General features: G+C 42.7%; 1 protein-coding gene and 1 long non-coding RNA gene across 21 annotated transcripts in view; one reads left to right on the top strand and one right to left on the bottom strand.

Annotated features, from left to right (window-relative positions):
• Positions 1 to 26201, bottom strand: part of tns1b (tensin 1b) — a 190554-nt gene that overhangs the window by 7087 nt on the left and 157266 nt on the right. For 8 of the 19 annotated variants that reach the window (XM_086267187.1, XM_086267185.1, XM_086267188.1 and 5 more), the window contains 11 exons: positions 13408 to 14895; positions 11489 to 11569; positions 8260 to 8453; positions 8021 to 8159; positions 5967 to 6062; positions 5614 to 5640; positions 5130 to 5313; positions 3968 to 5010; positions 3444 to 3530; positions 1326 to 1454; positions 1014 to 1106 (listed from right to left, as the gene is read on the bottom strand). In XM_086267187.1, the coding sequence (XP_086123313.1) occupies positions 1014 to 1106; positions 1326 to 1454; positions 3444 to 3530; positions 3968 to 5010; positions 5130 to 5313; positions 5614 to 5640; positions 5967 to 6062; positions 8021 to 8159; positions 8260 to 8453; positions 11489 to 11569; positions 13408 to 14895 (3561 nt within the window). The remainder of the gene's footprint in view (positions 1 to 1013; positions 1107 to 1325; positions 1455 to 3443; positions 3531 to 3967; positions 5011 to 5129; positions 5314 to 5613; positions 5641 to 5966; positions 6063 to 8020; positions 8160 to 8259; positions 8454 to 11488; positions 11570 to 13407; positions 14896 to 26201) is intronic. The other 11 variants (XM_086267180.1, XM_086267194.1, XM_086267193.1 and 8 more) reach the window with 5 other exon arrangements.
• LOC147311993 (uncharacterized) overlaps positions 1 to 26201 on the top strand; it is a 130450-nt gene that overhangs the window by 58408 nt on the left and 45841 nt on the right. The gene's annotated exons all lie outside the window — the stretch shown is intronic.

Here is a 26201-nt window from a genome sequence, read left to right as displayed (position 1 = left end):
AGATTGCTGACATTAGGTTTTTATTATGGTGACCCATATTAAAATTATAAATAAAGAGGTAAATGTATGTGCAGGTAATCCCCCCTGAGCATTTTGACCAGTCTGAAGCATGAGCTTTTGACTCTTATAGTGACTTTTTCTTGTAGGTTTTCTACAATAGATAAGCCCTATTTAGCTGCTTTTCAAACCTTCTGTTTCCATTGGGCAGGCAATCTGATGAAAGCTAACTTAAAGGGAGGTGAAGGGAGTTAAAAGGCTTCTTTTAGGGAGTGTATGAACTGAGGGGCTGCATCATGGCCAAGGATTACTGAAAACTACTCTATTAGTGTCGAAGAATACACATTTAGATTTTAAATTAATCATAATGGATCCCTCGTTAACTAAATCTGTAGTACGCCTGACTTCTTACACAATGACAGCTGAATCTTTTAATTGGAGTTATTAATGTTACTTTTAAATGGTGGAGGATTATGGATAAACTTCACGAGCTCTGAAAGAGGGATTCAAAGGACTCAGGTTTAATTGTTCATTGTTGGCTGTAATGTCACACTGAAATAAATTTAAAAAAAAAAAAAAAAGATGACAGGAAAAAACAGTTTTGTGCTTTTGTGTTAGTTGAAATTAAAGAAATACAAGCAAAAACTCCACTAAAGAATAAGAGCGATAAAGTGAGTTACAAGCTGAAGACAAGAGTGGAAGAGAAGAAACGAGGAGCGCGAAGGCAAAAGTTCACAGAAGTTGGTCTGCCCCTTTAGTGCATGCAGACGCGCACGCACACACAGCCGTGTAGTGTAATTAGTAGGGAGAACACGAGAGAGATCACGTCACTCAATACTATAATTACAGCAGGATTAGACGTTTTCAAACTTGGAAAGGGGCTCAGATTTTCAACTGACACACAAAAGAGAGAAAGCGCTCGTGCTTGACATTTCCTACAGACTCGTTATGTCACTGCTAAGCTGTTAGTGTATGTTTTAGAAATGAAAGACAGCAGCAAGAGTGCTTCCACTAACCAAAGTAAGGCTCGTTGGGGCAACCTTTCAGCTTCACTCCTTTAGGGCTGCTCTCGATCAGGAAATGCCTCACCAGTTCATTAGTGATGTCACCTGCAACAAAAGAGCCAAGCAGTGCGTGAGTCCAGGCGGGTAATGCACCAGCTGAATCACATTCAGACATCGTCTCATATCTTTGGTATTAAGGTACTAACATTCATGCTGCCTCCAACAAAACAAGAAGGGCTGCACTAAACACAGAAGTAGTGTGTGTACTGAATATTTGGCACATTTGTAACTGCTTTGATGTACTGCCCACCGTCCTCCCCCTACCTTTCTTGTTCGGATGCACAGTGGGTGGAGGAGACGCCACCTTCATGGCTAGGCCATAAGCTCCTTTGAAGGAGTGACTGTCCCGGATAACAAAGGCTCCGGGCTCCCTGTCCTTCAGCAGGCTGATGGCTGGAATACAGAGAACATTGAGTTACTTTAGAACATCAGGAATCTGGGAGGTGATACAATAACCTACATGCTACTGCTGAGTCGGTTTATGGACCGACTTAGATGGATTGATGTTCCAACACTCACCTCAAGATAAATTAAGATCTTTTAACAAATCTTTAAACAAATTTCCCATGTGTGGGACTAATAAAGGTTCTTAACATCTACTGACTGTTAATCTGACATCATCAACAAGCCACATTTCATTTGTGCCTTTCTCAACAACCAAAACTCGAATGTAAAAACTCCTCGGCCGTCCGTTTCTGATAGCATGCTGTTGCTAGCAGCTCACAGAACGACTCGCCTGTGCCTCATTATGGCCTCACAGATGAAATAACAGTCGCTCTTTACTTTTGCTGGGTTCAGATGACACAACAAAGATGTAAAGCAGCACCAATCCAAAGATTTAGGCTATAATGGATAAGAGAGAAAAAGCTAGTAGTCTTGGGTACAGTGTAATGCATGAAGTGATACATCGGCCAAAGGACAAGCAGTCCAGATCTGTCCTCTTAGTATGATCTAGTGTTTGTTTAAATTCTTGTCTTTAGTTGTAATTCTCTGGCACCTCCTTCCTGATTATATCAAATAGGGGCAAAAGGCAGCAAAGCCAGATCTGCTCTGTGTTTATGTAGAAATGTATGTATCCTGGCCAAAGTCGGCAAGAATCTTTGAGCCTACAGTCACCTCATACCACACGGTGACCATCTTAAAGTCCTAAATGTCATACAGAACTAAGTGAACCTGGCATTAGTCTTGTTATTTATCTATTACATGCACTTTCCTCTGTGTTATGTCAATAAGTTGTAACAAAGCTCAGTATTAGATTACATTATCGATGTGCAGGCCCCTGGCAGGTTGTTGTTAAAACATGGAGAAACTGCATACTACAGTATACAAACCACATGTTACACAATTATGGTTAGAAGCTTTATTTGTTACAATAAGTACTTAACAAAAAGAAATGCATTTGAGGGAAAGAAAAACTGGACAATTTGTCCACAATGAAAAACCTCTTTATTATTCCACCAGCTAAATTTAGGTGATGGAATTTGGAGGTCGGAAAAGTCATTAAAGAATGAAGGTAAGCCAAGGAAGAAGGTGGCATGAAGTCAAAAGTGAAGCATGAGTAAGAGTAGGATGAAATGAGTCCTGACCCTTTGTTTAAAAAAAAAAAAAAAAAACTGCCGTTGGTCTGCATTTTATTAGAACTACAACTTCTAACATGACACTTTGCTTCAGACACTCCATTGTTCACAGAGAGGAGCTTTAGAGCTTTAACTTCACTGTTTAGTTCAATGCCCAGGCCTGTCCACATGTGACAGTTTAAGCAAGGAAGATGGATGAGATGAGCAACACATGCAGATGTTCCCTAATTCTCTGCATATGGTGTGGCTTTCTTTCTGGGAGTGCACTGCACTAAGTATAAACTCTCCGTGTGTCTGATGTCATCGCAGTTGAGCATATGCTTATGTTTAACATGATATAATCCATTACAGGCCAGTCACTAGCTGCTGACCTCACAGCTAAAACACACGAGGACAGAAATGTTTTGTTTATGCTGCTGCATGCATCGTCAGTATTGTGCACATGTGTACGTGCATTTATCAAAAGAGATGACGTTGCCGGGTCCAGTGACTTACATCACTGACATTCAGAACAATGACTTGAGTTTCAACAAAGAGTCCTTTTAGTGCAACTCAAAGGATTCAGAGTAATACTCAATTAAACCATGCAGCCCAAGTCATTTCTATAATATGCTCTGTATGTTCACCACAATAACGTTTGCAAAAGTACTGCTCACAACACAGCTGATATGTTACGCTGCTAATGATGACAGCTGCTTCTGTTCCTTAATGTTTGTCTAAATGTTTAAAAGTATGACATAAATCCACCCACTTGGATGGATCTATATTTGATTAATATAATAAATGAGGTCTTTTGACTTCCTACCTTGCTCTCTGGAAATGTCAGGTTTGTACCAGAACTTGGACGTGTCTTGAACAAACTTGACGTTCAGCCTGCTGTCGGGGCTTCCATCTGCAACAAAAATCCAAAGATGTAACAGGAAATCACAAAAATATATCCTCTTTGCCTTGACTGTGAATTGGATCGGCCAAGATATAAAACGGATGTCACCCCAAACACTCGAAACTCATTTAAAAAAACAAAACATCAATGCTGATTTGTGGACTGCTGTTTTTGAAACCCTGACTTCACCATAGTGGTGCCAAACTGTACTAATTGTTTAATTCTAGAGTTAGCTGGCTAGCTTGCCAGCAAGATCAAGCAAGCAAATCCATAGTTTACTGACATATTACCTCGGATGCTAATTTTGCACAGTTGACAGTTGATCAGTTTAAATCCGGTTTGTAATTTTCATTTTTCTGGTCAGAGTCTGGAAACTTTTCCATCGCACTTCTATATACAGTTTATGGAATGAACCCCTTAAGAATCCATAAATTGTATGTACTTACCAGTCATAGTGAACCTTGAAAAGTCAGAAAGTGTGTGGAAGTAGCTGGGATTGCCTCCTCCACTCATTGTGGGCATCATCTTCCCGTTCATCGTGCCATAGGACAGCGCTCCGTTTGGTCTATCGCCGCTTGACATGCGCCTCTTCTCTGGAAGCTGGGGCTGAAATCCAGGGGCTGGACTGCCCTGCCTGAACCCTAAACCCATCCCCATCATCCCTCCATCTTGGTAGCCTGCAGGTGAGATGGGGAATGAGGGAGTTGGTGGTCCCTGGTAGCCCGAAGAACTGCTCTGTCGTGACAGGTTCCCATGTCGTTCATCTGGTGTCGTGTAACCACTGTGCATGGGGTGACGGTCTAAACTGGGGCTTCTCTGGGACATCTGAGAAATTGAGGGGTGACGGCCCAACACCGGACTTCCTTGAGCCTGTGTGATCGATGGCTGTCGGCTGAGCACAGGGCTGCTCTGAATAGGCTGACCGAGGGACGGCTGTCTGCTGAGGACTGGGCTCTGTTGGGGCCCTGGCCCCATAGCAGCCTGCCTGTTGAGGACTGGACTGCTCTGCGCTCCCTGAGATGGACAATGACCGAGGACGGGACTGCCACTGAGACCCGACACGCCCACTTCAAAGCCATTAGCTGGTGATGTCTGCTGGCTCATGGCGGGAACTTCCTGATTAATACTGGGGTGCTGCTGGAGGACGGGGTTGTTAGTAGAGCCAATGATGTTGGTCTGGATCTGTTTACTGGGGCTTCCATGGCCGAGTGTGGTCTGAACTGGTTCTGAACTGGGCGGGTTGGGATCTGAGGATGCATAGCTTCCTAACAAGGTGCTGGGACCCAGGTAAGGTGGTGTGGGTGTTGCAGTGCCAAGGTAGGAGGAGGTTGGAGAGCTAGAATCCAGGTAGGATGAAGTGGGGGTATTCAAGGCTTGATATGATGGAGTAGGAGTGGGGTAGGCACTCTCTGTAGGCTGGGAGCGGAACCCGGAATCAGTAGTGGGTTGGGACGGAGTGCTAACACTGCTCTCTGCTACAGGGTGATCGCTGAAAGAGAAGCGAGAGAAGTAAATAAGCGTGCGTAATAATGCAGTATAGCTTCTCACGGAGGAGTACAAGTACTCAAGGAGAAGGCTAAACATGACTATAAGACAGGCCCATCTTACCCCGGTGAGCTCTGTATGGGACTGCTGCTGGACAAAGGTGGGTTCAGTGTGTGAGTGGTGGTGGGACTTTGACTTCTCTGCTTGGTTGTAGCATCTCCCAGCGGAGTAAGGCTTCTATGTGATGTGCATGGCTCTCCTCCTGCCACTGCTGACTTGGCGACAGACTCCACATAGCTTCTTGGTGCTGTATATGAAAGACACGCCTAAATAAATAAAAGCTCTATACTGGGTTTCTGATTTTCCAGGGTGGGGTGCCTCATTATTGTCCATAAGGGTGATAAAATGCAAATAATAGCCTAAAGTGGTACTTAAGACCACTCCGAAAAGCAGCATACACTATTACTTAACTCTGATGGCAACTAAAAATGGGAATGGCTTTGCCGAATGTGACACGTGGACGGAAAAAGACTAAATATGTTGAGAAAAATGGGGTGGAGAGGGTTAAAGTGAATGATGATATGTGGCATTATACTGGAGCTCTTACCTTCCTCACCCTCACTGCTTTCATCATCTGTGAAGCATCATTGGGATAAACCAAAGAACAAAATGTTGTAAAAAAACCCAAAAAAAACCCAAGACGTATCAAGGGGGTTGGAAACTTTAGTGTTTGGTGTCTTTAGGGAAAGAAATATTAGCAGCAGTTAAATGTTGTCTTGTCATTTTTAACCAAACTCCTTTTATTTCTGTTTCTCAGCTCATCTGAACTAAAATGTATGCTTATAAAATGATCTTCAGTTGTATTTATATACGTCATTAGAAGGGAGTGGCAACTTGACTCTCATTTATCGATAACCAAAGGTGTTTGCATCACCAGAATCTGAAACTGTTGCAACCAACCTGAGCCTGTTTGATTGAGGAGGATTTCTGCTGGGTTGTGGGGCTTCAAACCCAGGGCTGACAGTGGAGTCTTGGCAAGACCAGGAGGGGAGCGACCTGAAGAGATACCAGACATTTATCACCGCGCACCATGGTACATTACAGACCTCTTGACAGCTGCTACCTGCTCACACAGTTTAACACTAACTCATCACTGGTTTTAGAAAATTATGAGGCAATCTAATTAACTTAATGTTTAAACCTATTAATGTTAAATTAACAGGTGAAAAGCTGTCAAGACACAGTATTGCATTTCCATCAATTAGCACACACGAGTGCAGTGTTTAGAAGGTGCCCATGCCTCATGCTCTGATGGAGGGGCAAAACATGCATGTGACCAGTAACGGGGTAAAACACGAGCTTAGACAGTCTCTGCTGTACTGACACTGGAGGGAAAGATAAGAAGAGGAATATGTTACTTCTTAGGCTTTAGCCATTAGACCTGTGTTACTCTAACAACAAATATGTAATACTCCTGTTGAGTCTTTCCAAAACATTACCTATCTTACATCTGTTTTTTTTTTTTTTTTGCAATGCCCACTTCTCTTTTTCCCCCTCCAGCCCAAATTAAAATAAAATCAAGATAACAGAATTATCAGATCAAGACACTCTAGCTGGGTAAGACTGACAGGGGAAGGGAGGCAATGCAGTGAAATAAGGCAGCAACATGACCCCAAACACAATTGACAACAATATACACTGAGAGCAGCAGCTCTAGAGAGTGTAAAAGTTCATGATAATGGCTGTGCTGTGTGTGTGTGTTTGAGTCTGCATGTCCTAATCTGTAGAGTTTTAACTGTAAGTGCTGCTCTCGTGTGGTTCTCATGCCAAAGCGGTGCAGGATTGTAGTACATGGCGGGTAATGGGGGCGAGGGGGTCGTTATGGCTGACGTTGTGGGACAGTGGAACTCCAGTAGAGCCGTGCATCCTCCACTTACCAAAGAATCCTAATCAATTCTTTGTACTTGAGACCCTGATGTGTCACCTTTAATTAGTGGTTTTGGTGTGTGTGTGTCTTTAGAGCGAGGGAGGGACAGGTGATTTGAAGACACACTACTCAGAAGACAGCTTGGTGGGAAATAAATCCGATGTCACGTGCGCTCATCATTTAGCCAACCGTGCGCTTTCAACAGGTTTTGCAAAGGACTTGCAAAACTGTTCTTAGTTAACTGGTAACCAGTTAACACCAGTTTGTGCACAGCTGGAGGAAAAAAAGTTTTCTGGCCCATCTTCATGTTTTTAAACCCAGTCCAACTATTTTTTTTCTCCCTGTTTCGCAAACATTTAAGTTTGCTTTGTGAAAAAAATGTGCAGCTCCGTATGACTGAGACGTGTTCCTGAGCAGTGTTCCTAGTTTAAGTGGGAGGAAATATCTTCGGCCACAAAATAAGTGTTAAAAATACAGTGTCTGCGTTTTATAACTAACTTTTATGGGAGTGCCCAAAGAGGAGATACGCAAGAGAACTGGATGAGGTAATTGGCAGAGCTGGCTAAGACACTGTTATGTAATGCATGACCTTTTTTGTTGGGTGTGTGAGAGACTAAGAGGGGGTAGATGTATGTATGTGGATATGCTTTCAAACTTATATGCTGGTTTGTCTACATAGTTCTTGTCAAAAACTCTGTTGTCCAAGTTACAAACTCATTTGTCAACACTAATAAAGCTTATCCTGTTTTATTATCTTTTTTACTGTAACTGGAGAGCATACTTTGCTAAACAAACCTCGTGTCCTACTGAATTTGATTTGAAACAGTTGGTGGGGAAGATAAACAATCCAGTGTTAACTGAGGTCATAGATCGAGTGTTAAGTTGGGTTATCCTCTCACAGAATTCTATATGTTCATTTTGCGACCAGGAGAGTCGCCATCTGCTGGCCATCAGAAAGAATGCAGGTTCAGTGCTGGATTAAAAAAGGCTAAAAATAATAATTTGTTAAATTCCAGGATATAAATCTTGAAAAACTAATTACACCTGAGCTCCACAGTGCCCTCTGTCAGCTGGAGGGGGGACTTACATAGGTTGAAGTAAGGGGTTTGCGGTGAGACGGGGAAGGCAGGGGTTTGGGGAAACACCTCACCACCAACTGTGGGTGTAGGACTGATGTGACCTCCTTCCAGCTCCTCAAAGGCCTCTCGATAGCTGTGCATATTTTTCTGGAGTAGGAAAAGAGATGAGATGAGAAGAAAAAAAAGAAACTGCCATCGCTGGTGCAGAGAAAATGTGAAAAGCAGTTCTAAAATGTGCGTTTTCTACCTCCTTTGGCCGTCCACCGGGGTTCATCGCTATGGCGTTGACAAACTCTGGTGAAACACACCGAATAGGAGAGCGAAGTGGGACATCAGGAGACGTACTGTCATCTGGTCCGTTCTGGTTCTGGCCTTCGCTGGTGATGCGACGGCGGGGAGCAGCTGTGGGCTCATCCAAGGATGACACACGGGCCTGGACGCCTAAGAAAAGCAAGTGAGTGTTACAACTTGGCAAAAGCTTGCTGCTTCTCTTTTATCCGCCTTCACTCCATCACTTCCATCAACGCCACCGAATGTTAATGGTTGTCAGCTATCGCTAGTGCTCAATGCACAGGCCACTGTGTGTGTTTTGCAGACAATCAAACCAGGCAAAGCATCGGCAGGAGCCCGTGGTCCTTTCAAATTTAACATGCACATACAAAAAAAAAAGTTACGAACGGATTAGCTGCTCATCAGAAGAAGAAGCCTGAAGGTCAACAGCGTTATTCAGAAGAAACCCACACCATGTTGGAAATGTGGCACACAGAATGATACTCCCGTCTTCTATGCAACAATTCTTTAATACTAGGACAAAATGTTCTGTTACAAACTCTTTGATGTGCTGGTGCAAACTGAATGTTTTGGCTGAACTTCAGAGCAGCCAATAAGCTGATTTTTCCTAATCTCATTTGAACTGAGAGGCAGAGAGAAAAGCTAGCAGCATAAAACAAACAGGATTGGAGTAAAGAGGCTTTTTGTATGCTAATATTCAGCAGCATTGACTCAAAGGATTGAGGGAGCAATACCTGAAATGCTGGCCAAAGCAGAAAAAGCCAGTGCCAAAGATTAGCACTGGCTGCCCAGTGCTTTGAAACTAGATGGAGGTCAATGGGAGGAAGTGAAAAGAAGGAAAAAAACATTAAGAAACAAAGAGGGGAGTGGGCGGATTATAAATGCTGTGATGGTGCTTGTTCTCAAGTGGCTGTTTACAATTTTTAACAAGTATCTTGTTTCAAATTTTGTCACCAACTCTTCTCCTGCTTCTACCTTTATGTTTATTTATGCCTCTAATTCAGACCTAAATGAAAAGATGCCTTGTACAGGTGGAATATCCTTACAGGGAGATAAAGTTTAGTCCCTTTTTTTTTGCTACGTTTTTAAAGTCAGCACTAACCAGCGAGCCCCAACTATTCGCAGCCTATGTACATATTCTATCAGCCACTGGAGCCATCCTTTTCTGGACCATTTTACACTGCAGCTGCTGGCAGATCATCTTCTGCTCTGGAGATCGGGTGTGAGCTAACCAGAACCCAGAACCTGCAGCAGGTGTACAACAGGTTCACAGAGACTGCAACGCAAAACAAAACCTACCAGCTGTCATTCAAGACGGTGGAGTTGGACTCTGTCCACTCAAAAAGCTGCAACAGAAAATAATGACTGTATATATACAGCATATAGAATTCCTTAATTGTTATAAGAAAGCGTGCACCACCCTGCTGCAGATTCTGTGGGAAACGCTGGTGTGACCGAGCGCTTCTCTCATCCTAACACTGGCAGATGATTTTGTGGACATCTTGAAAGCCTGACTGTTGTGGAAACCTAAAAATATTGATATTCCCTTCACTCGGCTCCACTTTGAAGTGAGACAAAAAAAGACTTGGCCAAATATCTTAGGAGAAAAGTCGGAGATAGCAGCTATAAAAATGTAGCAGTCAGACAGTCGGGATTAAAGTTATCAGGCACTGCTTTTACCAAAACCTGAGATGTTAAAAATAATTTCCTGTGAGTTATCACCAAAACTGAATAGAACTTTCCAAATGCATGCGTTTCATTTTCCTGTTATTAATTTATGTATCTAAGTCATTCATCAATTTTAAAAGGCAGAAATCGGTGCCGGCGTAGGTGGAATGCCTCAGATATTTCAGCACTGGCCAAAATCTTCATCCAGACAGCTTTAAAAGTATGCAGTCTACACCCCCAGAACAGAAACACACCATCACACCGAGCCTGGAAACTGACAACCAGATGTACCCATGATACACTGCTCTACAGCGGAGCACTGTCAAACACCATGCCGTTGCCTTAGCGACCGCTAATAGTTTCCAGCTGGGGCTGCTGGTAATCCCTTGAACTGATTTTTTTTTCTCTCATCTCCTATTTCTGAGCTTTTGAAAGTCCAACTATATCATGGCATTGATTCGAAAAACAAACTTGATCGGTGATCCTGTGGCGTGCTTTTTCTTTTCTTTTAAAGTGAAAAACGCCGTTTCCATATGTGCACCTCTGCAACTAAGAAAGGGCATTTAAGGCCAGACTGAGCAGACTGTATTACTGGGAAAGTGTTCAGATCAATAAGAGAACTGAGCCGTCTTAATGATCTGCACTTTTGCGTGACATTTGCGTGAATAGTTCTGGGAGTTTGTTGTATATAAATGTCATGGCTGTAAATATGATCTCAGAGATTATTCCAGTTCTATCCTAGATCATTTTAACATTTAACTGTGATGTAGTGTTGCATCACTGCAAAGGATATTACTGTCTGTGGTGGAGAGGCCAGACTGACCCCTTACACAGAACAATCCTGTCTGCATTGTGGTCACTAGTTCTCAGGGGACATATAGCACTTTAGTGATGTTTCCAACTAGGACTGTGGTCCCTCTTTTACATTCGGTGTCTTTTGTCTGGCTTTGTAAATCTTGAAAGTAGCACAAGAGAAAAAACTCAGCCTTGAATGAGCCCAGTGTATCCTGGCCTCGGTATTGTTTCCCAAGTTTGGCAAAACGGATCTTGTGACATGCACTCTCCTGGCAAGGGACAGAGCCTCCTTTGTGCTTCCTCTGTGTCGTTCTTGTGAAACTTTAACATTATCCAATTGAGGGTTTTTTCCCCTTCTTTTTGCACCACTGTTGGGGCGATTCCCTAACCTTGAAGAAGAAAGCAGCTCAGAACAAACATAGATGAAGTGTGAGGGTGTACGAAGAAAGGAATCAGTGGTTAGTTTGATGATGATGCACCTCAAACGTATAAAAGGGAGGAAGTGGAATAAAAAGACAAAATGAGCAGATGGGGGCAGTCTAGTATTAAACAAGAAAAATGGTTAAAAATGCAAACCAAAGCCCACATCAGTCAAAGGCAAAGCAGATACAGAATCGGTTTGAAGCAACACTTGCAAAAGAAGAAGAAGAAGAAGAGGGGATCTCCTTTCTTTCTTTTTCCTTTTTTTGAAGTGTTCCTTCAGACAGGATGGGAGAACCAACCCGAGAGGGAGTGAGAACGGTGGTGCTCAGACTGAGAAGAGGTCATGCTGGGGATGACACTTTGGACACGAGCCGAGTACTCTGGGGTAAACAGATGAATGATGAAAGAAAGAAGAATGATGAGGAAACTGAAAAAAGGAGATGGGGGATGAGGGGTCTGATAAGAACAGCAGAACGAGGAGATAACAGACATTTTCTGTTCGTATAAAAGATGCTTTTTCCTGAAAACAAGAGTGAATCACACACACACACTAAAAAAACCCAGAGGTAACACAATGTTGCCTTCACAGTCCCCAAACAAATTACATAAGTATATTTCTGTTTTAAAGAAAGTAAAAGGTATTTTTAATTCCTGATGTTACAAGAACAAAAACTACCATTTTGTGCTCCTTAATGTAAAAAGTGTTCTACATTCAAATGGCAGCAGAATGAAGTATTGTTGATTCTGGAAAGCCTCATGTTCGCTATCTGAGGTCATGGCTATCGCACTTCGTCATGTTGACTTTGTTCAATTTCTTGCCATTCTGCAGGATGTCTCCCAAGCTTATCTAGGGATAGTCAACCTGCTGGACTGGAGAGAACCCTTCCTGTTTGAGCCTGAGTGACGGGGACTGATGATGTGACATGCAGGAAATGAGATAAGGGCTGAACAGTGTTTTCCAAGAGAGATGTGTATACAGTGCACAGATGATGGCATCAACTCTACTCATCACTACATTATTCTACATTTGCTGCCAATTATGAACTAAATGTACAGTGACGGTCATGTGAATGAGTTTCCATCAGACTCCTTGATGTCCTGTAAAAAACTAACTACAGCCCGCGATTAAGTAATATCTAGACCCACCTTTAGCAGCAATAGGTTTAAGTAATTATTCACTGTGTGAGTTCATTAGTCTCACACTTCATTGTGGAGGAATTTTGGCCTGCTTTAGTTCATTGACGTTTACAGGAATTCATTCTTGCACAGCCCTCTTAAGGTCTCACTACAGGAGTTCAATCATGATTCCAAAGGTTCTGTGGGTGCAAAACAAGCCAAAGTCATCCGCCCTCTCCCACTGTGCTTCATAAATGGTATGAAGCTTTTGTTGGTTTTTGCTCGACATGCTGCCGTGCATCATGGCCAAACATCCGTCCAAAGGACATTGTGCTAGAAGTCTTGTTGTTTGTTTAGATGCAACTTTTGTAAATTCACAACATGCAGTGATGTTCTACCCCCTAATTTCCTATAGAAGCAGTAAGGGGGCATTTATTTAGGACTGCAAAGTGTCCTGTAAAAACTTTTCACATGACTGTAACGGGGGGCTGTAGTAAGACAGTTTGGCCTAGTCAGTTCTGTGCCAGTCCTCATGGTAGAAATTTGGACAATTTTGTAGAAAGAGACAATGTCAGCTGCTGAACTCTTTAGTAAAACAGTCTCTACATTTTAGAAACGGTATCTGTCAGCTGTATATAAAACACTAGTTAAAGAGCTTAATGACACATAGTAGAAAATAAAGTAACGCTTTTTAGACAGAAAGCTCATCTTATTTTTTACTTTCAAAGACATCAACAGTTTGCTAAATTGGAAGTATTGGAGTATAAACTTCCACAGACTGTGCCACTTCAAGCAATTTAGTTTTTGTTGAATGTCATATCAAATTGACTACTTCGTGGTTATCGTGGCTGAACAAAAATAGAAAGTAAGTATTATTGACACACATAGTTGAATGTACTGTAGGTCAAGTTCAGTGCCCATACATCAATCTGTAGTAAAAATGGATTTTAACGGGTTTTTTTTTAACATGCCAGAAAGAATACAGAAAGCTGTCAGATCATATACAGCAAATACCTTTGAAGATACAACCTGCAGCATTATCATAAGTTTTAAAATCTATACATATATAAGGGTCAGCATAAAATAAACTGTGTGATCTTACCAGCCACTCTTTGGGCCACCAGACCTTCAATGTTAAAGACCTCATCAGGCTCACTGTCTCTTGGCTGGGGTGATGCTGAAGATGCACTAGGGCTTTTCTGGGGTTCAGAGGCCTCTGCAGACTGGGGCAGCGTTGTTGGTGGGTAAGTGCTGACTGTCTTGATCTGGCAACTTACAGTGGGGGAGGCTTGTGAGGAAGTACTTGTTGAAGCTGTTCCAGAGGTGTAACTCGGAGATCGTTGGACAGGTGCAGGTTCTGATGTACTAGGCTTCACAGGCGGTGATGAGTGGCTGGACATGGGGCCTGAAAAATGGGTGTGAATGGTGGAGTCAGGCAGGTAGGAGGGCCTGGTTTGGTTCTGAGAAAAGGATGGCTGTGTGGTCACTACAGCAGAGTTTTCGCGCAATGGAGCACTTTGGGACTTTGTCACCAGCGAACGGCCTGGCTCCAGGTCCAACATAAGGAGATTAAGAGTTTCAATTGATTGCTCAATCTCTTGTTGCGAAGCGCTGTGGCGATGAGGGAACTGTGGCAGGCTGTGGTGGCTAGGCATGGTTGCAACAGTGGGAGGCGGACTAAAAGTGAGGCCTTCAGTTACTGGCTCTTCTGGCACTCCGAACCGCTGCCAAACATTGAGACCACGCTGGACGGCATCCCTGCTACTAGTGGTGCGAGTGGGAGCTTGTGGCATTGACTTTAACTCTGCACCAAAAGACTGAGAGCGGTACAGACTGCCATTCTGAGTAGGCATGTAACTACCAGAGAATGGGGTAGAATCACTGTGGGGCAACGTGACAGACTTGCCAGATATGCCAAGCTGTGGTTGGACGGTTTCCAGAGGCTTTTCTGGGACGTTGCGCTCCAGATATGGCACGTGGTCCTGACCATTGATAATGGACTCAGACTGATAGTAGAGATCAGCTGGTGTAGCCCGCCCATCTGTGGAAGAGAACGTTCCAAGGCTGTCAACACTGTTGCCCTCTTGACTGGTAGGAAGCTCATCATCTAGAATGTCGGTCTCACGGTCAATGTTACCATGCCCATTAACATGGACCTGTGCGGGCACCAGGTGAAGCATCCCTCCAACAGCGGATGCCGGAGCTGATAGGAAGGCCTGTCTGTGCATGGGCCCCTCCAAGCCACTCAGTAGCTGCTCTAGCTCCTTTTTCTCTTGCGGACTGATAGACTGTTGGGCAGGTGGAGCGTGTTGATGGACCGAGGGTAACTCCTCACCCACAGGAATGTGTGTCTGGTTCACTGTGGAAGCCGGAGGGGCTGCTGTTGCTTCATCAGTTCGGTCGGTTTTGATAGAGGCAGTAGAGTTTCCTGAGTCGCTGCTCACAGACAAGGCATGGTCAACCGCAGGTAAAGCATGTTCAATAGCAGAGGGTGGAAGGCCGTTCGATGTGACTGCTCCGTCAACAGATTCTTTTTTGCGTACTTTGGCATAGAGGCTGCCATCCAGGGGTCCTTGGGTATGAATGACTTCTAAAAACAAAAGTATGAAAAAGCATCATTAGGATCACATTAAGCCAAATACAACTATTAAAGATGCCTACATTTTCCACAAACCTTAAATTTTTTGTTACCCAAGTATTTTTAGAGCCACAGCAATTTGCACATTTATTTCTGTAATTGTTAATCTTCAAAATATAAACACATGGGATTCATCAAGACATTAAGAAGAAGAAAAAAGTGTGAGGAACTATCAGAGATGCTGGATATCAAGAGGTTCTGTGGGTATAGCCAAAGCAGCTGCAGTAAAATTAAACACTGGCTCGTGTCCACCTATTCTACCAGCTTCAGGAAATGAGCCGGGTCTGTGGCATGCGCTGTGGAAAAAACGATGAAATCACGAGGGTCTGCCTTGCACTTTCTCAAGCCAATTGCATTAAATGTGTCACCTGAGAAACGCTGGTATATCAGCAGATGAACTGGTGGTTAACTTGTTTTTTTATGATCCCCAAAACCGCAAACATGATGGTCTCATATAAAATAAATAGATCTCTATACACGGCAGATGTAACCTGCTGAGTTGTTTCTGCATAAGCCAAGATTGAAGTGCCGCTGCAAACAAGCACAAACACGTGCACACACACACACACACACAGACACATTATATTGTAGATCCAAACTCAGCCACAAGTCTAATGAAGAGGAAGTAGGGTGCCCTAAACAGAAAATTTTAGTCATCACTGGAAAAATCTGCCTCACTGAGTAAGGAAGTCCTGCAGGCTTTTTCTGGCCTATGCAACTGAAAGCAAAACAACAAAAAAAAGGCTGAAAACACGTGTGTATTTATACACACGAGCTTACATGCTCGCTTTTTCCCCTCTCTCATCCAGCCAACTCAGTAGCCCAATGCCAACTGAATTAGCAACATTTTCATGTGATCCGTAACAGGAATCCAATCTTCAAGAATGTAATGCCAACAAAAATCATGACCGACATCCTGTAACACCATTTACCGACAGCTAAACACGCTTCAGGAGAGTAAAGAGGAAAAACGGTACCTTCTCAAACAATTCCTCTTCCACTGTCTATGAAAGTTCCTCACTCATAACGCATGAATAGGCACGCCCTGATAACAAAATCAGATTTTACAGCTGGAAAAGAAGCTGCACAAAGACGCTGTCTGTATCTCGGTACCTTATAGAGATCTCCATCTCAGCTTTAGTGAATACGGGGCTCTGTAATGGAGCTCAGTGGGTGTACACAAGCCAAGTACTGCAAGGTCTCCTTGACTGGCCAGAGGCAACTTGCCAAGGGAATGGCACACTGTCAGGGTGCTGGTGGAAACAAATCTGGTGGCTCCTGGTCACAAAAACATCGGTTTTCTACTACTGAGCCGCTAACGAGTTCGGTAGATTTTTGGGGCACATGCAGAGAGAAAGACGTTATGGTAACCACTGTTATAGTGTTTCCGATATGGCCCGCTGCAGATTTACAGCATTTGGAGGCTTATATTTGATGTATACAGTAGCAGCAGTTAAGTCAACTCACTGTATCAATACTCAAGGCTGTTGCCATAGTTACTACACACAGTACATACCAATTAGAATAAGTGATTAGACTCCTGGTAGTTGTTATTCTGTATTATACCCCTAAGTCTCTACTGAAAAGTTCACTTGTAAAACAGGACACTCCAAATCAAGTCATCATGACACATTTATGTAGCCCATGAAACTACTTGGGTATCAAGTGGGTATCAACCTATTTTCACTGACATGAGCGCACGCACACACACACACGTGTGTGTGTGTATGTGTATGTGTGTGTGTGTGTGTGTATATATATATATATATATACACACACACACACACACACACACTTTTAATGCAACAGTCATGCCGATAAACATAGACATAAGTCATGAAAGAAGAGCCCTCCTCACTTTCTCCATTTCAGTGCCTTTATAATCACCTGCCCAGTAGCCAAATGTGACGCCAGCACAGCTAATTTGACATCCTCCCTGCCTCAGCTACACCACTTTAACAAGCTAACTCAAAGTTAAGTCACAGCCTTGTCAAAGGAAACGGCGGAAAGACCTTAGCAGGAGGTGGTTCCCCTACCTGTGTGAGCAGAGGATGAGAGTACAGTCCCAAACTAAGCTGGGAAAAGCCCTGCAGAGTTGCCCCCGGGGTGGGACATGAAGGATTACAGCAGGAGTTGGGGGAGTTGGTTTTGGCTACTGTTCCTGCTCCTCCTCTCTCTCCTGAATACCTCGCTGTCTGCATGGAGAGCGACTGCTGCTGTTGCTGGCTGCTCGGTGGCGCGCACTAGTCTAAAGGTTGCCTCTGCTATGTGTGCGCATGTGGGAGGTCTATCACAACAGGCTGGCTGACGGTTTATGTGAGAGGTGGAGGGTAAGGGGCCACTGAATTCCACTGTATAGCGTTTGATCAAATGACATCAGTCCCTGATGTCATTTGTCCCAGAGAGCCATACTCTCTGAAATGTATGGCTTGTTATGAGTTATGGACATTTATATTCTAATACATAATATATTCCATGCCAGTTAATGTTATAAATAGAAGAGACAAGCTGAATAACATATTCAAACATCCAGTAATATACGTAGAAATAAGCCATATTCATGCACACACAGATGCCCATCCCTCAGTCCATCAGTGTTGAAAACACTCGTGTAATGGAAAGAGCTACATCGTCCAACAGTCATTTAACAAGCACTCTCAAAGCTAGGAAGCAGGGAGCAAACTCCACCCTGGTGCAGGCAGATGGAGAAAACAGAAAAGCGTAGTGGGTAAAAACAAAAAAACCCAGAAGAGCAAATGCTGATCTGATTTATGTCCAGCTAAAACAACAGATAAAGAGTGACGCAGATGAGTCACAGTAGCTGTTTGTTATATCTTCTAACCCCAACATGGGAAAAGTGTGTGGTGCATATCACCTAGCCATTTGTATTTATTAGCATACTGGACAACCACTTTATTATTCCACAACATAATCTAGAATAATGGACAAAAACCACATGTGTCACTCTGACTGAAAATAAAAACGTTATATATCCACATTTTAGGGCTATTCAGTGGAAGTTGGACTACTTTGAGTGGCAGATTGTCACCAGTTCCCATTTTCCTTCCTCATATCCTTCCTTCTGGTCTGTTCTTTGAGTAATGTTGATGATTGTACTGATTGCAATGACTCCAGCTGTTCCACTGTCACATCCAGTAAAAGCCCAGCATAGTCATCCCTCGGCTTGTGTCTTCACTTTAGACACGACGTGACTGATCGGCAGGATTTGTACTACAGGAAATCTAATCTGTCACTTTACACTTGTGAGACTTTTCTTAGCGGAGCAGGACTATTTATGTTGAGGCTGCTTCTGTGTGTGCTGCTATGTCTGCTGTTTTCTTTTGGTTGAAATGAACCAATGGGAGCCTCTACAAATAACCTTTGACAGGGCTCCTTCATTTGCTAAGAAAGGGCATGTGTACGTATGACGCTCCACACTGTGTGTGTCCACGCTGGTGTGTTTTTATATAATCCCTAGGAGGTAAATACTTGCTCAGTGATCCCGAACACAGTACTTGGAGGAGAATATCTGCAATCCAGACCTCGTAGCTTTAACTAATTATAACGCAGCAGGAGAGACTGGACCAAGTGTTACCAGTGTGGAATGACCAATTAGTCTACACCCGCTCCATTAGTGACGAGACTGAGTGTGACAAACCCTTTATCATGTAATGCTTTAGGAAAAAGCAGGAGGCCAGCAACCAGACCAAACACAACAAAAACACCATCACCAAGAGATACAGTAGAGTCTACGATGTATAGTACTGTGCAAATGTCCTAGGCCTGTCCTCTTTTCTTCATGTTTTGCTTCTAAGAAGCTAGACATTCTTGTCATTTTTTAATGATCTTAATAGTAGTAGTAATACTAATAGTTGTCCAGGATTTTGGATGATCTTTCAAAGTTTTTCTTTGGACATTGTTCCCAATCTTGAGTATATGAAAAATGCTGAAAAGATAACACAGTTTGACGAGTATAAAATTGTATGTTTGCGCCAACAAGGTAATTCAGAAAGAGACAAAATTGTAGCACATCTCGGGATGATGTGCAGTGTGTGTAAGAAATCTAAAGCAGATGAACAATATCTGAAAATTGTGTTTCTAAGAAATAGGCTGATCCAATGAAGCCTCATCAGAAGTGGTCTCAGTGGCTGTGAAGAAGTCATTCTTAAAGAAGGGAAATGGGAAGAAAACGGCTTGGCAACAGTTTCATCTTTCAGAATGACAATGATTCCAAACACATTGCCAATGCAGTAAAAGCATTCCTAGATAGGAAGGCACACAGCGAAACACTATCAGTTATGGACTGGCCTCCCCAGAGCCCGAACCTCAAAATTATTGAAGCAGTTTGGGATCAAAAGATGGCCAACATCAAAAAAAGAGCTCTAAATGTCCTTCAAGAAGCCTCAAGAAGAATTCCTGAAGACTACTCAAAGAAAATACAAGAAAGCTGTCTAAGAGAGTTCAGGTTGTCTTGAAGAATTGACTTTCACCCCCGTTAGACCTGTACAAAATCTGTTTTTGCCTTAGATACAGTATTCCCATGTATGTTTGCACATTTCAGTACATTGCTTTATCTTTTTCTCCACTTTCTTCTGATAAGTATGTAGCTCAATATTTTTTACAGTACCATATAAAAACAGATAAATGGATAAAAGAAACTGAGAAGACTTGTAGCTAGAAAATGGTGTCAGATATTTTGAGGTTCTGTGGGCCAGATGGTGCAACTGTGTGACCTCCTAATCTCTGAACTCTGAGCTATGACCTTTGTGGCAATTGACCCTCCCTCTTACAGCATGTTTCTCCTCAAGCTTACAAGTATAAACATACATGTGGCCGTCTTGAGAGGAAAAAAATGTGTGTGTGTGTGTGTGTGTGTGTGCGTGCGTGCGTGCGTGCGTGCGTGCGTGCGGACACTGCTGCCTAAACCAGACAGGATGGGGTAGTCCATGTTTTCTGACCCTAAAGGTTGCACTAATAAAAAGCAATGACAAAACGATTTGACAATATATTAGTATAGCCTGGTGCCATTTTTGGTCAAAGTTAATGGCTTAACTATTGATTTGGCAACAAAGTCTACTTTTACTGTATGACTGGGCTCAAGGACAGATTAAAGTAATACATCGGTCTCATAAATGATCTACACTCAAGAGGATTTTAGATGTCCTAGGGTGGATTAATTGGACTTGTGAAGACTAAAAAGAGTCAGTACAAGTTAATAAAGCTGACCTGGGACAAAAACAAAACAGCATAGTGCTTGTCATGGTAGAAGAGTTGTTGTTGTTGTTATTATTATTATTATGAAGAGATTGGATGCACATGTAAGCACAGTTTGGCTAATACCAACACTCACAGTTGCCAGTCAAATGTAAGTGCAGGAACTTGTTCTTGCTAAATGAACACTTGCCTTGCAGCTCATTAAATATACATTAAAGATCACTGTGAATCAATCTGCGTAAGTGCAGATTCTCCGAGTTGGGGAAACAAAGAGCACGGTAATGGATGGTCTTCTCGAGTAGTCAGAAAAAAACCTATCGATGACTTCAGACTGGCAAACACTGTCCTGATTACAGGTACTAATGTTTGTATTCCAAAAATAAACTTCAAAGATAAACATAAAGTACATTAGCATCAAAACATATTCATCTTATCTAACCCTATCCAGGTGTGCGGTAACCTGTAGCCAATGTTGGTCACACAGAGTAACTATATTTAGCACAAATACTACTAAAAACAAACCCAAAGGCACAGCCATAACCTACGCACGCCACAAGCTATAAATCAGCCCAACAGCTCATCCTCGCAGAGCATTATGTTTCATCCTGGATGAGGCTGTGTCTCAGGAAAAGTCATCAACGGTCGTTAGCAGTAGGGCTGCAAAAGGAAAAATCTTGAGGGCCAAATGAGGAGAGCGTCTGATGAGCTGGCTGCAGCTATCTTACTCCAGAGGTGAAGAGAAGCTTTGATGAGCTAACTCTTCATACCCATGGTCTGGACTTACTACAAAGACAGAACCGCAATATTTGCCTTAAAGCCTTGATAGTTTATGCAGATCTTCCTCAAAGCGTCTCCTGTAGGCTCTTGTTTTAGTCAACATCCTCATAAATTCTTCAGACAGAGACCGGTCTTGCTCCTAACTGATACTTCCTGCTATTAGAGCTGAGTCAATATGATTTTACATTGGGTTAAACTCTCAAGTACGTTCAGCCCAAAAAACAAACAAACCTCAGTTTATTGTGATAGTGACAGTGTCCCAAGTGACTGCTGTTGCTCTTTACTTTTTAAGACATGAGGCAAGAAGAGAAAAAGCAGGGCACCTACATTAAAAAAAAATTACCATAAAATTATGACCTTTTTTATTTTGGTGGTATTTCTTTAGCATACTACCCAGCAAAAATACCAGTTTTCAATTTTTTCACTGATTTTGATTTACAAATAACCCTGTAATTAGAATAGAACTTTATTGTCATTGCACATGCACAGGTACAGGGCAACGAAATGCAGTTTGCATCCATCCAGAAGTGCTTTAGTGATATAGATATATTACAATATATATTAGCAATAATATAGATATGTAAGTATATTACAGAAATGGGTCTATTATGGTATGTTATAATGTACATGGTATGAAGTATGTTGTGAGTATTCTATAACTTTATGTATGTACAGGCTGTAGTACATACAGGCTGTACATACAGCCTAATTACAATCATAACAATCATAATCCATTATTTTGGCCTCCACGTTGTGTCACTAGCCACTTCTTTGGATCTATCCAGGATGGCAGAAGTAGTTACCGCTATTCCACATGCTTTTCAGAGGCGCCTCCAGAATTTTTGGCCAAAATTATCTCGGTGGGACAACAGGAAATTGTGAGGGACGTACAAATTGTATATGCAGGAATAAATAATAAGTTCATGTTTCAACTCATTATATGGTGTCCTCCTCTGTTTTGTGCTCATGTTTATTAAAATTATTACCAACATAGGGCAGTCTTGTAAAGTTCCCCCCACCCCCGGTGGTGCCTCGATGCCATTCCTATCCGTGCCAGTTGGCAACCTACACAACCATTCTTTAGTGCAGCAGCAACAAAGCCACAGTCCCTCACTGGCTCCTTCCCTCTCTGGCTTTGTTTTGGTAAAAACTCATAAATCTGAGCTACTGCTATCAGGGACTGAATCTAGACAGTGATTGTGCCAAGATCTGCCCCTCAGGAATCCTAAACTATTGATAGCACTCAGATGAGAAGAGTGGAAGTTCCTTGATGTTAATATAACACTTTTTCCCCCTGGTAAAGTGAAAAATATTGTGTTCTGACAAAGACCAGGAAAAGTCAGTGAATAGACTTGTCTTTAGGCATCAAATCATAAGGCAGAGGAGAGGCCAATTATTCCCAGTGGAACTGAAATGAAAGTGAGATCTCCTGTGCTTTTACACCTCTGTGGCTCAAAAGAAGAGAAAAGCATGACCCACAGGAGAGTGTGCCAGGCATTTTGTGCTGCTCCGCCTATTTTCTCCTGAACTGGATTAAAAGAAAGGTTTGCTTTGAGATGAACATAGAACCATTGTGAGTTTGCAGCAGGTATTCCATCACCTACAGTGGGGCAAAAAAGTATTTAGTCAGCCACCGATTGTGCAAGTTCCCCCACTTAAAATGATGACAGAGGTCAGTAATTTGCACCAGAGGTACACTTCAACTGTGAGAGACAGAATGTGAAAAAAAAATCCATGAATCCACATGGTAGGATTTGTAAAGAATTTATTTGTAAATTAGGGTGGAAAATAAGTATTTGGTCACCTCAAACAAGGAAAATCTCTGGCTCTCACAGACCTGTAACGTCTTCTGTAAGAAGCTTTTCTGTCCCCCACTCGTTACCTGTATGAATGGCACCTGTTTGAACTCATCATCTGTATAAAAGACACCTGTCCACAGCCTCAAACAGTCAGACTCCAAACTCCGCCATGGCCAAGACCAAAGAGCTTTCGAAGGACACCAGGAAAAGTATTGTAGACCTGCACCAGACTGGGAAGAGTGAATCTACAATAGGCAAGCAGCTTGGTGTGAAAAAATCAACTGTGGGAGCAATCATCAGAAAATGGAAGACATACAAGACCACTGATAATCTCCCTCGATCTGGGGCTCCACGCAAGATCTCATCCCGTGGGGTCAAAATGATCATGAGAACGGTGAGCAAAGATCCCAGAACCACACGGGGGGACCTGGTGAATGACCTGCAGAGAGCTGGGACCAAAGTAACAAAGGTCACCATCAGTAACACACTACAACGGCAGGGAATCAAATCCTGCAGTGCCAGACGTGTTCCGCTGCTGAAGCCAGTGCATGTCCAGGCCCGTCTGAAGTTTGCCAGAGAGCACATGGATGATACAGCAGAGGATTGGGAGAATGTCATGTGGTCAGATGAAACCAAAGTAGAACTTTTTGGTATAAACTCAACTCGTCGTGTTTGGAGGAAGAAGAATACTGAGTTGCATCCCAAGAACACCATACCTACTGTGAAGCATGGGGGTGGAAACATCATGCTATGGGGCTGTTTTTCTGCCAAGGGGACAGGACGACTGATCCGTGTTAAGGACAGAATGAATGGGGCCATGTATCGTGAGATTTTGAGCCAAAACCTCCTTCCATCAGTGAGAACTTTGAAGATGAAACGAGGCTGGGTCTTCCAACATGACAATGATCCAAAACACACCGCCCGGGCAACAAAGGAGTGGCTCCGTAAGAAGCATTTGAAAGTCCTGGAGTGGCCTAGCCAGTCTCCAGACCTCAACCCCATAGAAAATCTGTGGCGGGAGTTGAAAGTCCGTGTTGCTCGGCGACAGCCCCAAAACATCACTGCTCTCGAGAAGATCTGCATGGAGGAATGGGCCAAAATACCAGCTACTGTGTGTGCAAACCTGGTAAAGACCTATAGTAAACGTTTGACCTCTGTTATTGCCAACAAAGGTTATGTTACAAAGTATTGAGTTGTATTTTTGTTATTGACCAAATACTTATTTTCCACCCTGATTTACGAATAAATTCTTTACAAATCCTACCATGTGGATTCATGGATTTTTTTTTTTCACATTCTGTCTCTCACAGTTGAAGTGTACCTCTGGTGCAAATTACTGACCTCTGTCATCATTTTAGGTGGGGGAACTTGCACAATCGGTGGCTGACTAAATACTTTTTTGCCCCACTGTATGTCAGGTCTGGGCATTCGACGTTCATTGGGGAACGAGGGGAGTCTTCTAGACACGACATTAGCTATTTCAAATGTGACATCCACAAGATGTCCAAGATGAGAGTGTTACTGCGTGTCCACTTACAGTGCAAAGACCTCAACAGCAGATAAAAGACAGATACAAAGAGGGCCCTGTGAGAAGAGTCTATGGAAAGTGATCATGATTAATTATGTCATGAACCTTCAGTGGCACTTTTAGCCAGATCAGCTGTGTAAAGATGGAGATGGAGAGAGAACAGGAGTGTCCGGTCACAGCTGGACTAAATCTGTGTCCATACGGACTTAACAAACCAGTCATTCATTCCCACACATTATGGAAAACCAGCATCCACTCTCTCAGGATAGCCATAGAGTACATAAACTGAGGTTTTCCTGTGGGGATTCAGCCTCTAAGTCAAGTGCACATAAAACATTCTAAAAATCTTAACTAAACCCTAAGCTCACGATGCTCTCTCTGTCACCTAGCAGATGTCCCTGTCCCTGTGCCCCTGTAGCCAGGGTCCAAACTGGGACACTTTACAACACAAGGCACTTGTTCTCTCTTTGTGTGCTGTGCAGTCTTAACTAGAGAGGCCTTTATTTTTCTGTCTTGGCTGTTACGCAATAGGAGCTGTGCAAAGTTTGGAGTCAAAGCAGCCTAATCCGCCCAAAGCCTTGGACCAGACTGAGGGATTGATAGCATGGAAGCCTGTTGCCAACACAAAAGGCCAGAGATTTGACCTCTGCACAGTTTGACACTGTCTCTGTGCTTCGAATGAGATCACATTTTTTATGGAGAAGTTGGATTTATTTATTTATTTTGCATCAGGGAAACGGTCATTAAAGTGGCTAAAATGTGGCATAAGCAGATGTTCAGGCCAAGTGATATGAGAAGAGGTGGACAGCTGCTGTTGAGACCGATAGCATTTAGGGCACTTTACAAAGACGTGTACACATTAGTCTCATTTCCATTTAGTTATAATACAATTCATCTGGAAAAACCTGGCTTCCATAAGAACATCTGCAGGAAAGAAAACTTGGGAATCCAACCCGGTGGAAATATGGGCCACAATGTTAGAAAGTCTCTAGAGCTGCTGAAGGACCAAGGACCAGAACTGTTCAAGGATTAATAAAGGGGTAATTATTAAGATTTCAGCAATATCACGTGTGATTCCAAAGAATAAAAAAGCAAGAAAAATTGTGACGCTGATATTTGAGTTTTTGAATTAAAGGGACAATTGATCATTTTAGTGTGAATTATCCAGTTCTGCAGATATCTGTTTAAATATATGGTGTACTCTTAATGTGCAGTGGAACTAAACAGCAATTTCCGTCATCAAAGTGACAAGAAAAGAAATTTGTTTTAAGTTCATTTCTTAGCCACCAGAAAACATCCAGTTTGTCCAAAAAAATTCCACAGATTCACACAGAAACTACTTTTTTTCTGCTGACTACACCTGTCAACCTTTACACTTTGCGGGAGGAACCGTGTGCCAGCCTGTGACTGGAGGCTTTTTAGCCAGACATTAATGGTGTCCCCCTGTGCGGGGCAGTGCTGGTAGCTTGCTTTATGATTCTTTTTGTAGCTGGATGTACATGACATAAAGAAAAGTTTTTCTTTATGTCATGTACATTTCAAGGAACAATTCAGAACAAAATATTCTAGACGGATAAACGGCACTGTAGGATGAAGGGAGGGGGAAATTGTTCATTTGTTTTGGCGATGAAGTGTCCCTTTAATATTTAGGTATTTCTTTGAGCTGAGAGAAACTGAAAAAATAGATGTGACTGGAATTTGAAGTGTCCTTTTCTATTTTCTGATTTATCCACAAAACAAAAGAAGAAACTGCATTCTTTTAGAACAAGTAACGGCTGCATGTCACAGTCTGGGCTAATTTATTGCTCACCTGGCCAACACACCATTTGAATCCCAGTCATCCGTATGAGCCCAAACATAGTCTCATAGCAGTGATATCATGCTGTTGCATCAACTTCCATTTCCACCAGACTTATGTAACTCTCCCAATCCCACCCCGC

The sequence above is a fragment of the Aulonocara sp. 'chitande type north' Nkhata Bay genome, linkage group LG16 (assembly GCF_057382095.1).
Source record: "Aulonocara sp. 'chitande type north' Nkhata Bay isolate Kocher_YH1m ecotype deep benthic linkage group LG16, A_spYH_male_GT1.1, whole genome shotgun sequence".
NCBI classification, from domain to species: Eukaryota; Metazoa; Chordata; class Actinopteri; order Cichliformes; family Cichlidae; genus Aulonocara; species Aulonocara sp. 'chitande type north' Nkhata Bay.
The sequence above is the reverse complement of the archived record's forward strand: the minus strand, read 5'-3'. Positions and strand labels throughout refer to the sequence as shown.